Source organism: Monodon monoceros, unplaced genomic scaffold, assembly GCF_005190385.1.
Source record: "Monodon monoceros isolate NGI ecotype Baffin Bay Population unplaced genomic scaffold, NGI_Narwhal_1 Super_Scaffold_10, whole genome shotgun sequence".
Lineage (NCBI taxonomy): Eukaryota > Metazoa > Chordata > Mammalia > Artiodactyla > Monodontidae > Monodon > Monodon monoceros.
In genome coordinates, this window is record NW_021703766.1 from 53128905 (window position 1) to 53145432 (window position 16528).

At 50.2% G+C, this 16528-nt stretch overlaps 1 protein-coding gene across 1 annotated transcript in view; it reads left to right on the plus strand.

Moving 5' to 3' along the window:
- Positions 1 to 2541: 2541 nt before the first annotated feature.
- The window catches only part of PPP2R1A (protein phosphatase 2 scaffold subunit Aalpha), a 32557-nt gene continuing 18570 nt past the window's right edge, over positions 2542 to 16528 (plus strand). The window contains exons 1-2 of the mRNA XM_029242955.1: positions 2542 to 2756; positions 14337 to 14427. Of these exons, the coding sequence (XP_029098788.1) occupies positions 2679 to 2756; positions 14337 to 14427 (169 nt within the window). The 5' untranslated portion in view covers positions 2542 to 2678. The remainder of the gene's footprint in view (positions 2757 to 14336; positions 14428 to 16528) is intronic.

A 16528-nucleotide genomic window follows, 5' to 3' on the forward strand; every position in this document is an offset into this window, starting at 1 on the left:
TCAACATTCCACATCAGAATATATCAGGAATTGTTGTGTTACATGCTTGTGTTTCCCTATCCCACAAGGGCCAGAGGTGAGTGTTCCAGGAAGGGTGAGATGCTGGTAGACAAGTGTTAGTGAGACAAACTACCTTTTTACTTGTCACCAGAGGTAACAGAGGGTGGGTGAGGATTTCAATCAAGTGCCACTAACCTCTGATGTACAAAGTTTTCATTATATAAATGATGTTCTCTTTGTTGGCAAGCGCGAGGCCCCAGTCTCCACAGCCCTGTCTAACTTGTCATCACATCTCTGCCAGTAGGGGCAGCTGATATAACCTGACCAAATTCAAGTCCTGTTTTCCAGCGAAAGTTTAATGGGACTCAGTGGGACTCAGATTACAATGCTCAATCCTTCCAGCAGTGAAGGAAAAACTGTTGTCTTTGACTCCCCGTTATCCAAAGGAGGCTCAGCCCTTACTAGACTCCTGGGACATGGGAGATAATGTCCTGATGATTTTGTCGGTTACAGCCTCTGGCAAAGGGATGCAGCCTCCACCTAAAAGTCCCCATTGCTTTATGAACTCAGGGCCACTCTGACACTACTAACAGGTGCACTGCTTTTAAAAAGCAGTAATTAGCTTGCTAGTAAATGCGCCTCAAAACTGAAGCCTGATCTGTAGAAGCCTTGTGACTCTCTGGCTTGATATTCCAAATCTGGGGATGAATCAGCTTGGACTCCACTACCAGCAAGGTAGGAAGGGCCCCCAAAGTCCTGCATCTCATGCAACGCACTTATTCAAGAATGAACCCAGACTGGCTCCAGCAACATCCTGGCTTTACAAGAATAAGTGGTACCTATCCCTTTGGGGGAAATTTTAAGCTCTACACTGTACCCAAAGCCACTGGCACTACCAACCCTCAGTTCTCTGAGACTCTTCCCTAAATGCATGGTCTGACTATACTGATGGTTTAAGTAAGCTGAAACCTAAAGGTGTCCCCTGGGCCACTGTGGCTGGTTAGTCTTAGTGCGAGCTCTGCAAGAATAGAAAGCAGATGTGATTGTTCTCATCACTGGCCAGGGACCTGGACTGCTGCCACTGTGTCCAAGTGGCACACAGGTGTTTACTGTGCCACTTGGACATCCCTCTTTTAGGATGTGAACTGTAGAAACAAATTGCAGTGCTGAGAGAACTGTCTGGGTCACTCATTTAGATGCTCACGGTCAGGGCCTGCTCTTTGAAGAGTCTGACCAGAATCAAGCTGCTGACTGCATCTGTCCAATGCAGAGACTATCTCTGCAAGGCACACTTGGGACTTTTTTTTTGGGGGGGTGGGGAGCTTTACTGAGGTATAACTGACAAATAAAATTCTAAGGTACTTAAAGTGCATCCTTACCTAAGGAACCTGTAGTCTCAGTGGGCTAGCAGGGTTGGGTTGGGGGAAGATCCTTGGAATAAGGAGGGCAAGGATTGAAATAGGCAACGTCTCCCCCCACCCCAGCCCCTTTTATAGGGAGTAGTTTCCTAACTGGAGTGGGTAAGGGGTCTTTGGAAAAGATGCCTGGACCTGTCCTGGAGTCCTAGCTCAGCTGTGCCCTTGAAGTGACACGATAAGGGGGAAGGTGCATTCCAGGCCTCCCCATCCCCCAACTCTGTTAGCGTGGTTCTAAAATTGCGGGTGAGGGGCTGTGTTGAGTGAGGCAAGGAACAGAGATTCGTCAGCCCCAACGCTGCTCTCACGCTGTGGGAGGCGACAGACTCCAGTGTATGGTCACAGCCCCAGCCAAGGGAAAGGAATTTTGAGAGAGCGAGCGAACGAGCGAGATTGATTATGTGGCTCTGGGGCTTGAGGACCAAGCCTAAAGAGAGGAAGTCAGGGAGATATTTACGTAGAGATCGGACAGTTTACTAGGAACTGCTCTCCAAATAGAACGTACGGTTTGGGCAAAGACTTGTTGGCATGAAAAAGCATGATATGCTCAGGTAGCTAATTTTCCAGAACCGCTGAAGAGTAAAAAGGGGAGGTGGGAGACGTGCGTTCGGTAAGCAGATCCACATACCAACCTGAGGGGCGTGAGTTTTGTCCAGAGAGTAAGGCAAGTCGCCACCCTTCTCTGGGCCTCGGCATAATAAGGCAGAAATGAAAGACTCACTCCTCCTCCCGCACAAAGGCTCTGGGAGTCCGCCTGCCAGCCGGAGGGGGCCACTGCCTCCCAAGCCGAAACCTGCAGACTGTACTGGTTCCCCACCCCCGATCATGACGTCAAGCACTCCTAGCGACGCACTAGCAGAAGCTTCCCCGGGACTCGGAGAACGGGCTTCGCCACCTCCCAATCCTGCCCCTCATTGGCTAGAAACAACTGCTCGTCTAGGCCGTTGTTAGCGGCGACGTAGGCGGGCACAATCTTTGTCGCTAAGATACTACGTACTTCCGTTTCCTCCTCCCCCTCTTCGAGGCTCTGGCAAACTTAATGTCCCTTCGGCCAATGGCAAATAGGCCGTAGGCGGGACTTCATTTGTTCGGACCAAAGAAACGCAGGCTTGGCCCGGTCATTGGGCAATAACTGTGGGGCAGCCCCTGTAAAGTGGCTCGGGCGTCCCCACGCCCTCTTTTCCTCCTCCCAGCCCAGGCCCTGCCTACCCCCGTTTTAGTAAGGCGCTGGCCACAGTCTGACAGGAGCAGGACGGAGCCAATATGGCGGCGGCCGACGGCGACGATTCGCTCTACCCCATCGCGGTGCTCATAGACGAGCTCCGCAACGAGGATGTTCAGGTCCGGAGGCAACGGGGGACTTGGGGAAGACGGGAAGGGGGACCTGGGAGCACGGGCGTCCCTCGCGGAGAGGGTTCAGTGTTCGCCGAGAGTGGCGGAAGGGGGCGGCGGCCAATCAGCGTTCCACTCTCATCTCTCTCGGTCCCCGGACTCAGTGAGACGGCGCCCGGGATTGGGTGTCGGCCCAGCGGCGCGCGGGGGCGAGGGCAAGCTTGGAGGGTCCCGGGCCTTGGGGACCGCGGCCCAGCAGGGGCTTGGACGACTGGGTCGGGGAGAGGCGAGGGGAGGGCTCGGTGATTGGCGGCGGCCCTTGAATGGCCCCTTGGGGATGGGGTGGGCGCGTGACTTGCTCCGAGTTGGGGAGGGGCCGCCTGGTTGATGGGGACCCGGGTAGGTTTTCTCCCTGTTGGGGCTCAGCGCTGTGGGGTATACCCTCCAAATGGGGACTGAGATGTGAAAGCTGACTTTCTAATTCCTGCTCTCCCACCCGCCTCCACTTGTGGTGTAGACCCCCGAAGGGGAGAGGGAGGCGGAAGCCCATTCCCAAGGGAGCAGCTAGCTAAATTGAGCAGCAAATTACGAGGTGGAAAGTCGCCCCTCTTCTGGGAGCCTCCCATTGCGTGGGGGGTGGGCAGTGTACTAAACGGGCTAACATTTCTGGTGAGGGGAGAGGGGGCTTAGGGCCCTGAGGCCATCCGGCGAGGGATTGAGAAGAGGTAGGGTTCTAGGGTTTGCTCATCCCAGCCCCGCCTCTCACCCGCCGAGTGACCTTGTGCCGATTACCTCACGGATCTGGGCCTCTGTTTTCCGTAAACTGGTCTAATAATAGTCCCGGTCTCATTGGGTGGTTGTGAGGGACTGAACGAGTTAATAATACGAGTCACGTAGAATGGCGTCTGGTCTGTTGTAAGGGTCCAATAAATGCTAGCTGTAGTTATGGGGGGTGGTGACTGAAGAGTTCGCATCTGGGCCTCAATTTCCCCGTTTATAAAATTGAGTGGGTTGCACTGGCCCAGCCCCCAGCCTCTGAGGTCCCGGCTCTGTGACTCTAGTTCAGTAGTCAGACAGGCAGAGGGTGAGCTCCTGGCTCTTCCACTTCTTGCTGATTGACATGGGCAAGTTAATCTCTCCAAGTCTCGGTTTCTTCTTCTCTCAAATAGAGGCGATTGTCTAACTCATAGGGCTGTTGTAGGAATTCGTTGGTTCAATAGACACCTGCCACACATCAGCTGTGGTGCTGAGGATGTGATTCATGGTGATGCCAGTTGTTATACAAGAGACCGATGTGAATCGGAACCGAATACATTGTTCACACGTATGAGACGTGGTGGACAGGAAACAGCAGGATGTTGTGATACTGAGTCAGTAAAAATTATTGGGCCTCTGCTCTGTGTTGGGCACTGTTCTAGGCACAGGTATACAACAGGGAAAAAGACAAAATCTGGCCTTGTGGAGCTTACCTTGTAGTGAGGGGAAAAAGACAATAAACAAGACAATAAGGAAAATACATATTATGTTAGATGGGGATAAGTACTATGGAAAAAATAAAGGAAGCGGGTGGAGGATGCGGATTCAGAGTGGTCATTGAAGGCCTTGCTGAGAAGGTGGTGTCTGAGCAAAGATCTGAAGGGGGCAGGGGAAGGAGCCTTGAGGCTTTCTGGGCAGAGTACCCAGCAAGCACAGAGTGGGGTGGGGAAGATTCATTTTAAGACGGTCAGTCAGGGAAAAACCCCTCCGAGGATGCAGAGTTTAAGACCAGAAGAAGGAGTCAGCTCCCAAAAGTAGATGGGGAAGAGCCTTCCAGGAAGAGAGAGGAGACAAATAATGGCACTAGCTCTCAACCCAGGGTGATTTTTGCCCACGAGGGGACATTGGCAACATCTGGAGACATTTTTGCTTGTCACAACTGGGGAAGTGCTACTGGCGTCTAGTGGATAGAGGTCAGGGATCTGCTAAACGTACAATGCATAGGACCGCCTCCACAGCAAAGAATCATCCACCCAAACTGTCCATTGTGATGAGATTGCGAGAAGCCCTCTATGGGAAAGTCCTGAGGTAAATGTAGTGGTTTAAAAGAACATAGATTTATTATCTTACAGTTCTGGAGATCAGTAGTCTGACACAGGTCTCACTGGGCTAAAGTCACAGTGTTGTCAGGATTATAGTCCTTCCTGGAGGCTCTAGAGGAGAATCCATGTCTTTACCATTTTCCAGGTTCTGGAGGCTGCCTGCATTTCTTGGCTTGTGGCCCCTTTGTCCATCTCTAAAGCCAGCAGCGTTGCGTCTCTGTGACCGTTCTACTGTAGTCACATCTCCTTCTGACCAGCCGGGAGAGGGTCTCTGATTTTAAGGATCCATGTGATGAGATTGGGCCCACCTGAGTAATCCAGGATTCTCTCCCCATCTCAGGGTCCTTAACCTTGATCACACCTGCCAAGTCCCTGTTGCCATGTAAAGTGACATACAGCTTCTAGGGCTCAAGATATGGACATCTTTGGGAGGCCATTATTCTGTATACCGTAGTCACTGGGTTGCAAGGTAGAGATTGAGAGGGAAAAGTGGTAGGAGCCTGAGGATGGTGGTGAAGTGCCCTTTTTTTTTTTTTTTTTAACATTTTCAAGTAATTTAATTTTGCTTTTTGCTTATTTGTTACTTTTATTGCACTGAAGGCTGAAGGGGAATTATTTGTTCAGGAAATACGTAAGGAGTGCCAGGTGCGTGCTGGCTCCCTGAGATGGGAGCGTGCTCAGTGAGTTCAGAGAATAAGGCCAGCGTGGTAGCTGCAGCACAGTGACTGGCAAAGTGGTGGCAGGTGAGGACTAATCCCGGGCTAGATCAGGTGAGGCCTGTGGACCAGTAGGGCAAAGGCTCTGGTGAGGTGGGGGAGCCAGTTCAAGGCTTTGCGTAGAGAAATGACATGTTCTGACTTCTGACTGCCGAGTAGGGGCCGGGCAGGAGCAGATAGACTTACCAGGATGCCATTGCAGAGCAGCCGGGACCAGCGCTGGCAGGCAGGTAGGGGGAAGCGGTGAGATTGGTGGTATCTTGAAAAGGAGGGTTGTTGAGATTTGCTGATGGATTGGATGCACTGTGGTGAGTGATGTGGAAGAAATCAAGGATGACTGAGATTTGAATCCCAACTCTACGGGTTTGCTCCCTTTGTGCCCTGCACCAGTGCCTTCCCCTTTTTGGGGTCCAGATTCCTCATCTGTAAGGAATAATGATGAGGAAGCAGCATCTACCTGGTTGAGAAGTTGCAGTGGAATTGGCATGTTAAGTGGCTGCCTCAGAGAAGGCGTTCAGTAAGTGATGACCTTGTTCGGTTATCGTGGTAGCTTGTGGTTTTATACTTGGGAAAGTGAGCTGCAAAGAGATCACCTCCCCAGCCAGTAAGAGGCGGTGGCTGGATTGCATTATCTCAGGGGTGTTTGGGGCACCATGTTTCTTAAAATGTGGTCCACTGGTTGAGAGGCCAGGTTTCTATGTTATTAATACTGTCTCTGCCTCAGTTTTCTCATCTATAAAAGGGAATAGGGAATTCCCTGTCGGCCCAGTGGTTGGGACTCGGCACTTTCACTGCTGTGGGCCCAGGGTTCAGTCCCTGCTTGGGGAACCAGGATCCTTCAAGCTGCGCGGCTTGGCAAAAAAAAAAAGAAAAGGAAAAAAATGGGAATAATTTTTAATTTAGCAGTTCAGAGGGGTGTCGCGAGGATTAAATAGGTTAGTACGTGGAAAACGTTTAGAACAGTGCTTGATGTATTTTAAGTTTTCATTAAATGTCTGCCAGTGGTGGTGGTGAAATAACAAGGGCCTCAATTGTCCGAGGTGAGGTGCTACAGGCATTTTAAAAGCTATTCTTCTAATGGTTACTCTAGAGCAGCAGTTCTTACCAGGGGACAAATGTCTGGGGATATTTTTGGTTGTCACGACTGGTGGAGGGAGTGCTGCAGGCAGCTAGTGGGGGAGAGACCAGGGATGCTGCCCGACATCCCGCGCTGCCCAGGCCCTTCCCCACCGCAGAGGATGGCCCAGCCCCAGGGGTCAGTGGTGCCAAGGTTGAGAAACCCTGCTGTATGCCAGCCTGCTAAGTGTTTTGTGTGCATTCCTTGAGTCTTCACAAAGCACATCTGAGATAGGTGCTAGTTTTCTTTCCAGTAAATGTTTTTTGATTGTCAAATTTCAAACAACAGAGAAAATAGTACCAAATCCAGATTCAGCAGTTTTTTTAAAGTTTTACCACATTTTTTCACCTGTCCCTCATCCTTCTCCCCCCCCTTTTATTTTTGCTGAGTATTTTAAAAATAAATCCCAGGTCCCAGATATTTTCTCCTACGTATTTCGTTATGCACCTATAAAACAACAGACATTTAATAACCACAGTGCCGTTATAGCTAACAAAGTTTTTACAGTGATTCTTTGGTATCATCTAGTAGTCGGTTCATAACCAGATTTCTCTGATTGTTCCAGAAATGTTCTTTTACAGTTAGCTTGTTTAAATTAAATCAGATTCTGAATGTGACTATGAATCTTCAGTCTGAAATTCTTCCCCCCCCTTTTTTTTTTAAAGGGCTTCAAATGCTTGGCTTATTTATTTATTTTTGGCTGTGTTGGGTCTTCATTTCTGTGCGAGGGCTTTCTGTAGTTGTGGCAAGCAGGGGCCACTCTTCATCGCGGCGCACGGGCCTCTCACTATCGCAGCCTCTCTTGTTGCGGACCACAGGCTCCAGATGCGCAGGCTCAGTAATTGTGGCTCACGGGCCCAGTTGCTCCGCGGCATGTGGGACCTTCCCAGACCAGGGCTCGAACGTGTGTCCCCTGCATTAGCAGGCAGATTCTCAACCACTGCGCCACCAGGGAAACCCTCTTCCCATTTTTTACATAAGGCTACTCAGTCATTGTCACACCACCCAGTAAATTCTGAAACTAGGACTTAGCCAAGGGCACTGGGTTTCAGGGCAGCACTCTTCACCACCGAGCTGAGCCCCTGTGGGCACAGCGTGTAGGCCCAGAGGAGACGCAGAGGGAGGCAGTGCCATGGGTGGACGCATTCCAGGGTTTCAGATCCTGGACTGGCCACTTTACGAGTTACTCAACTCTTCTGGGCCTTGATTTTCTTGTTAAATGAGGAAAAGGGTGGAAGACACACCTGGCAGGGCTGTTGTGAGGATTAAGTGAGATAAAATGTAAAGACAGCAGGTATTCACCATGGTCAAAGACATCGTGGCAGCATGCCCCTGTGTCCTCATCTTAGAAATATGACAGTACAGGCTCCGACTTCTTTTCAAGGAGTACATGGGGATTTGAAGCAGAACTTAGGAATAAGGCTGCCCTCTGAGAGTTTAAAAAGAAGTTGGTATAGGGTGATGGTGAAGAACATGGGTTCAAGTTTCAGGCTCTGCCATGCCTTCACTGGGGGACCTGCATTTTTAAAAACTTGAAAAATATTTATATTTTTGCTTTTTGATGTGCCCAGCCCAGTACTAGGTTCAGGAATCACCAGTTGGTAGTAGTCGTGTCCCTTCTTCATCCCAGAGGCAAGTCACCTTGCAAAAGGGGGAACAGGCACATCCATAAATAATCATAACACCAGGCAAACTGCTAGGGAAGTATTTGTTTGTGCTGCAGTTTCCAAGGAGGTGGTGAGATTACTTTTTCTGTTTCAATTTACCTTTTTCTTTACCCTGCTCAAGAAATACAAATACGTGAGAAATAACGATGAGAATAATGGTTAACACTTGGGTGCTTGCTACGTGCCGGGCTCTGTCTCTGTGTCTTCCTTATTTGATTATCCCAGCAGTCCTGTGAGGCAGGCATTGTTGTAATAACCATCTTACAGTGAGGAAACTCAAGCTTTGAGGTGCCTGGGATTTATCTGGAGACCCTTAGCTGATTGGTGAAGCCAGAGTACTGGCTCATTCGTTACTTTAAAAAAGAAAAAAAAAGCTCCAGAGAGAGAGATTGTGGGGCCCATTTCACTCTTAGGTGATGCAGAACTTTTCACACCCATCCACCCACATATACCCACACACATTATGTTCATTTAAAAACATGATTCTTCGTGGAATGAGGTGGAAGGATGTTTAGGACTTTTTTTTTTTTTTTTTTGGCTCTGTTGGGGTCTTCATTGCTGTGTGCAGCCTTTCTCTAGTTGTGGCCAGCGGGGGCTACTCTTTGTTGTGGTGCACGAGCTTCTTATTGCGGTGGCTTCTCGTTGCAGAGCACGGGCTCCAGGCGCGTGGGCTCTAGAGCGCAGGCTCAGTAGTTGTGGCGCACAGGCTTAGTTGCTCCGCAGCATGTGGGATCTTCCCGGACCAGGGATCGAACCAGTGTCCTTTGCATTGGCAGGCGGATTCTTAACCACTGCGCCACCAGGGAAGTCCCGATGTTTAGGACTTGATAGGAGGTGAAGAGGCACTTGTGTGGCCCACTGAGCATTTTCCCGGGCTTAGGGTCACTGTTAAAGCACCCATGTTGCAGACCCCTCCACACTGCTCATTATCAGCCACCAGCTCTACCAAACAGTAACAGTGCGGAGCATATTCCTCCAGATTCTTTTGGACTCTTACTCTTTGCCAGGCGCTCTCCTGGGATTTTGGGGCACAGAGTGCAGAAGACAGAGTCCCTGCCCTTGTGAAGTCCACATTCTAGTGGGGAAGGATAAACAGTGAACAAAGAAGAACAGTTGACCCTTGAACAACACGGATTTGAACTGTGCAGGTCCACTTACGTGGGTTGTTTTCAGTAGTAGATACTACAGTGCTACATGATCTACACTTGGTTGAATCCACACATGGGAAACTTCAGATACGGAGGGACCACTATAAGTTATACTCAGGTTTTCAACTGCGGAGAGGGTGGGCACCCCTAACCCTCATGTTCAAGGATCAGCTGCATATGTCGGAAGTGATGAGTTAAGATGTGTAGAGAGTGACGGGGGCATGCTGGTTTACCCAGGGTAGTCACTGGTGAGGATTAAGCAGGGGCGTGAATGCAGTGAGAGGGCCCTGGGCTGTCTGGGGGGAAGGGTGTCTCAGGCTGAGGAAGCAGCAAGTCAGCAAGTGTGAAGACCTGGGCTAACAATACGTTTGCATTTTAGTTACTGTCAAGGGAACCACTGTGACAGGAACCCAGGGAGCAAGAGGAGGACGTGGGAAGTGAGAGTGGATCCGTGGACAGGGACCACGTCATGTTGGGCCTTGTAGTCCATAGGAGGGCCTTCGGGCTTTACTCGGCTTGTGGAGGGAATATGTACTACCTGTGGGCTCATACTGTACGTGGTCATGTCAGGGAAGCTCCATGGCTTGAACGTGACGTGGGTTTTAAAAAGTGAGTAGTGTTTCTATGTGGATGTAGTGGTGGGGAGGGAGATTTTATTTATTATTTATTATGTCTCATGTACTAGCCTGAGGACTGCTGGGGATGCAGGCATCCCCAGCCCATGGTGATAAGTGTGGCCATGGAACCATAGATGACCAGTGTGGTAGGTCTTGGTGGGGACATGCTTGGGGACAGTGCACAGTGAACTCTTATGGCTACAACTGGATGAAGGGACGGTAAAGGTTTCTTATTGATTTTAATAGCTGCTCTCTCAGGAATGTTCCAGAGAACTCAACCAACAGTCATTTAAATAAGGGTTCACTTTTGCCTCATATAACAAGTTCAGCAGCTCAAGGGTATCACAGACTTGGGTTAGAGCGTGCAGTTCTTTTGACCTACGTCGTGTGGTCACGAGACTGCTGCATCAGCTCTGTCTTACGTCCTCGTGGAACCACGCTGAAAGCAGGGCCGACTGGGGCAAGGGGCCGGTTCTTGTCCTCCTCCCTTTCGTCAAAGAGGAAAATCTTCCTGGAAGCTCCTTGGCCAATTTGTCCTTATGTCTTTGTGTCCAGAACTAGGTCATTGACTGGGTTAGTTGGGATTAAGGTTGGCTGTAAATAACAGGAAAATTCTATAAATATGTGAGACTTAAATGAGCTTGAAGTTTATTTCTGACTCACAGTCAAAAAGTCTGGTGGCAATCCAAGCTGGTGTGACCCTCTAGGTGTTAGGGTCCCAGGCTCTTACACATTGTTCTCTGTTTGGCCTCCATCCTGCCCTCCCCATTCTCAGGTTATCTCAAGACCCCAAGATGGCTGCTGAAGCCCCAGCCATCATAGCCCCATTCTAAACAGGAAGTAAGGATGAAGGATATGACCCCGTCTCCCCATAAGGACACTTCTAGAAGTCACACACACCATTCCCACTGGCCAGACATTAGTCTCATGGTCATATCCAAATGCACAGGTGATTCAGAAATATCTTTGCCGAGGGTTCATGTGCACAGGTGAAAACCAGAGGTTATGAGTGGCAGTATAGCCCAGTGCAGGAGCTCTTAACCTGGGGCCCATCTGGCATTCAGGTCCAAGAATTTGGATGAGAAAAATAACATCTTTATTTTCACCAATCCCTAACTCAAATTTAACTTCTATTATGAATTACATTTATACATACTAGTATATTATAGCGTATTATAAATAGTGTTAGCAAAACCTATGACTCTGTCACCAGTGGTAATCATGACTCTTCAGAGCTCATTTCAGCTGTTGCAGGTACTTCTAGGGCTGTTTATGCTCACCTCTGTTTCAAAATTGTGATCATTTAAAAACCTGCTAAGGGGTTCATAGTGCACCCCCCCAACTGAAAAACACCAGAAAACAGAAATACGAATCGATAGTATTGGCTCAGAGCCAAGTGGCTGGGGTTCAAATCTTGCCACCTGAGAGCTGTGTGAGGTTTCGTTTTCTCTGCCCCAAAATGGGTGATCCTGTGTTTACCTCACAGTTGTGAGGATCAAATGAGTGAAAACATTGGCACCTAGAACACTGCCTGGCACATAGTGGATACCAAGGAAATGTTTGTAATTATTACTCTGTCACTGTGAGAGAAGGGAAAAGAGACGTCGGTGGACAGCTAGCCAGCTGCTGCACGTGTCCTTGATATGTGGACAAAAATCAGGGTGCCGTCAACCGAGCAAGGTTGCCATAGCTGCCATTACTCATCTTCCTCTGGTGCGAGGCTGCTCCCAGTATCATGTCACTTTGTACTCACAAAGTACAAAGGATAGGTATTATTACAGTCCCCCATTTCACAGATGAGAAAATTGAGACTCAAAAAGGTACAAAGAGTGGCCCAAGGTCCCACAGCTAACGTGAAAAGCAGCTTAGCCTTGAACCCAGATAGTGTATCTAAAGCCCGCCCTGTTGCTGCCTTTCTTAAGCGTTCATGGTGCCATATATGCCAAAGAAACCAGCAGCTATTCTTAAAACCAAAAGCAGAATCTCCAGAGACGGCAGTGGAAGGAAGGGGGCTGTCCACCATGGAAGAGTTGGCCTGATTCTCCTGGGCCGGTTCCCTGGGCATCTTTCCTAAATGACAGTGTGATGTTGAGATTAATAAGAGTCAGGGCATCTGGCTTCTGGACACGGCTCTGCACCTTTCCACCAGGTGACAGCTTCTCTGCACATCAGCGTGCTTACCTTTGAAAGGGAGGATTCTAGTAACAGTACCCACCTCAGAGCACAGTTCTAAGGAGTGAATGTATTCATTATCCATGCCAAGCACATAGTAAGCAATCAATAAATGCTAGCAGCTGTTGTTACTGTCATTATGATTATCCCCTGCCAGCATCCTGTGCCCTGGACCACGTGTACTTTTCCATGTAGCCCAGCTGAGAGAAGAACACAGAGATTCAACTTGGAGGTGACAGAGAAACAGGCAACTAAGTCAACACTTACTCTGATATATTCTTGAGGACAATTTCAAACGTACAGAACATCGAAGGACTAGTACAAGGGCCAGAAGACTACAGTGTGTGGGCCAGATTCTGCCCCGCAGCCTTGCAGGTGTAGTTTTATTGGAATGCAGTCATGCCCACATATTGTCTGGGTCTTTGGCTGTTTTTGTGCTGCAGAGACACAGTTGAGTGGTTGAGATAGAGACCGAGTGGCCTGCAAAGCTGAAAATACTTCCTGGCAATTTACAGAAAGTCTGCCCACCTCTAGACCGGTACAGTGAGCACCTGTGTGCTTACCACTCAGATTCAGTGAGTGTTCGTGTTCACCATATTTAGTCGTTTATCTGCTTCTGTAGGTCTGTCTTTATATACATTTAATTTTGGGCTAAAAATAAGATGCAGGCCTTGTAGTACTTAATCTGAAGATCCTTTTACTACCAGGATGGTGAGTGCTTGGACTACCTCAAGCCCAGGTGGTCCAAAAACCCAGTGACGTGGTATGAAAAGTGCGGTGTGTGTGTTTTTCTGAGGTGAGGCCACCATAGCATTTCTTGAGGTTCTCATCATTGTGATTCCCAAAGAGAGTCTTAAACCCCTTAAACCAGAGGGGATGCAGGACGCCAGTCACTTGCAGACCTGTTCGCAGCTGCATGGGGCCTGGGAAAGAATAGGCTGGGGGAGCCCTTGCTGCTCTCCTTGACCTGGTCCCTCCTTATTCTTTCCTTCCTTCCGGGAGGAGGATTCCCGCTTGGCCTGGCGCGACTTACTCACCCTTGAGGGCGTCGCCTTCCACTCACACGCACGAGCTCACTGCCTTCCGGCCGCAGCCGAGCGGCCCTGTTGTCAGGATGGAGACACAGGAAGAGAGGTTTCCCAGTCAGATGGCAGCAGCTGGGGCTGGGTCTCAGTGCTCGCTCAGGCAGCTTTCTGCGCCTCCATGGTGGTGGAAAGGTGGCTAGTCATGCCCCCGGGGACGAGAGGATCAAATGCGGTCCTAACACCAACAGGCTGAGCCTGGGACCCGCTGTGTGTCAGCGGAGTGTGTGAGATTCCGAGGGTCACCACAGCAAAGCATCACATCTCTGGTGGCTTCAAACAGCCACGAGTGTTCTCTCTCAGTTCTGGAGGCCAGAAGTCTGAGATCAAGGTGTCAGTAGTGTTGGTTCCTTCGAGAGGCTGTGAGAAGAGCTGTCTCCCCGAGCTTCTGGTGGCTGCCCGCCATTATAGTATTGTTTGTTCTGTTATCACTGTTAGCCAACAGTCCTGGTTACAATCCCACTCTACACCATCTGAGCTGTGTGACCCTTGGAAGGGACTTTCATTCCCTGAGCCCGTTTCCTCTTCTCTGGGGCAGGGCTTGTAACCCTCTGCTTGTCGTGAGAGTTAAATGAGACAGTGCAAGTGAGTGCTTGGGCTGGGACTGGGCCCAGAGTAAGCTGGGAATGTGGCTACCGCTGTTAGAGTCCAAGGCTCAGTGTGTTAGCCTTGCTGAGCGCAGGAGGGGGCAAGAGCAGGAGGGTGGGGACGGTGGGGAGGCGGGGGCAGTGTCGGACAGGGTGGTCCTCGAAAGTGCCACGAGGGGTGTTGGCTCAGTGAGACCCGCCGGATGCTTTTGCTGAGGCTGCTGCTGCCATTGTAATTTAGTGACTCAAGGTCTCAGAGTGACTTGGTAGACTTGCCAAGTTATTACTCAGCACCCCACACATGCTTAGCAAGGCTTCCAGGGGCTGACTGGGTCCAGAGGTGTCAGACTCCCTTAAGTCTGGGCTTGCTAACATTCTCCCTTCCTTTTCTTGTTCTGTCATTAGCTTCGCCTCAACAGCATCAAGAAGCTGTCCACCATCGCCTTGGCCCTCGGGGTCGAAAGGACCCGCAGTGAGCTTCTGCCCTTCCTTACAGGTACAGGTCCTCCTGGGGCCCAGGTCGATTGGGGGCTCCCGGGGGTGGTTCCTGCCAGGTAAGAGACGCCCCTCTGGATTTAACAAGCTGTTTGTAAGTGCCGTGTGCTGGGTGCTGGGGCTGGGGCAGGGACTGGTGAAAAGCGCTCTGGAGGCAGATAGAGCCAGGTTTGAATCGAAGCGCCAGTGACTTCAGGCGAGTTACCTCACTGTTCCATAGAGTTCTTGTGTGTAAATGGGCATAGTCGACATGTGATGTAGCATTGTTGTGAACATTAAATAATAACAGTAACAGCTAACAGTTACTATATATACCTAATGTGCCGGGTGGTGTTCTAAACCCTTTCTTGCGAGGATTGAGTTCGTTCACATAGAGCTGTGCTCAGTAAATGCACACCACCATTGTTGTCCAAGTTAACCTCACAGCAACTCCTTAAGGTAGCTAAGACTGCTGCCCCCATTTTACAGATGAGGAAACCGAGACATGGAGAGATGAGGTAACTTATTTGGTCCTACAGTTAGGAGGTGCTCCAGAGGGGATATTTATCAAGCCACGCTGGCTCCAAACTGGACAGTGTTGGTTAATGACTCATAGCACAGACTTGGGTCCCAACTACCTGGGCTCAAATCCTAGCTCTACCACTTTCTAGCTGTGTGACCTTGGGCGAGATGCTTCATATCTGCCCGCCTCCGATCCTTCATGTGTGAGACGGGCATTAATAGTTCGACCTAATATGAAGATGAAATAAGATCCCACGTGAAGTGCTCAGCATGTGGTAAGCGCTGCTGACGTGTTAGCGATTAGACTGTTCCTGTGCTCTCCTGTCTGTGAAGATGTACTTAAAGCGCTTGACACAATGTCTGATACAGACTGGATCACCAGTTGATGGTAAATCCTCTGTTCCCATCATTCTTATTATGACTTCGTACTTCATACTAATTAAAATCGCCAGTAAAGGCTCAGAGTTAGCTGTGCTTTGTCCCTAGTGAAACTCTTTCATCTCTGATCCTCTCACTTGGGCCTAGTGATGGTGCTGGGAGGCAGGAGGGAGGCAGGGACTCTCACCCCTTCATCATTTCACACTGGGAGAGTTGAGGCTTGAGGGGATGTGCAGGGACTTGCCCACAGCCACAGCTGATGACTGAGGAGCTCAGGGGTATCTGCCTCTGAACACCACATGGGGAGGAGGCATCTGCACACGTGACATTGAGCAGATGACCTCAAACCAGTGGCTTCCACTGGTGAACTGTTGGAGAGACTTGAAGGCTTTAGAATGCTGAGACCCGGACGGCCTCGGGGGCAAGGGGTACAGGGAGTGTGGTACAGCAGTGTAAAGCAGTAACTAAAAAGTTGTAGAGAAAAGAGTTGGAAGGACCTGGGTTTGAAACCCAGCTGTGCCACCAACCTGCTGGGCACACCTGGCTAAGCCATTCCACCTCTCCCAGCCTCAGCTCCCCTCTCTGCAGAGGGGGTAAAGCAGGCCCTAACTCACAGGATGGCTGGCGGATCCGGTGCTCCACGCAGCACGTGCTGCGGGCAGTTTCTTGGTGGAGGTGGTGGGGAGGCTGCCTGGAGGGAAGCCGGCAGGAGTGAAGGGCGGACGGGGCCAGGATTGAACGTGGCGCTTTGCATGGTGAGGGCTGCAGGGAGAGACACAGGGGCAGCGTTAGGGTGGAGGTTGACGGGTCTGGGCCAGAGAGGCTGGGAGGGCAGTTGTGTGGAGGTGGAAAGGGTGGAGATCTGAGGTGCTGGCAGCTCCCGTATGTTTGGCTTCCAGGGATGCAGCTTGGCCAAGGAGTCTGTACTGGAGGTGGAGTTGAGTATGAGTTGAGGATGTCCTTAAGGTCTCCAGGAAAGGAACAGAACAGGGAGGGTGATCTGAACTGTCCACAGTGGGAGCCGGCGAAACCGAGGCTGGGAGGGAGCCTGAGAGCAGGACACGCCAGAGCCACGCCGGCCAGAGTTTAGTAAAGCACTAACTCGTGCTGGGCCCCAAGCTGAGCTCTTCACAGAAAGCAGTTATTTCCCTTCAGTCTCAGAACAACGCTGTTGTTGTGATTTGGGGGATGAGAAAAGAGTCTCAGGCCAAGTGAGTTGCCAC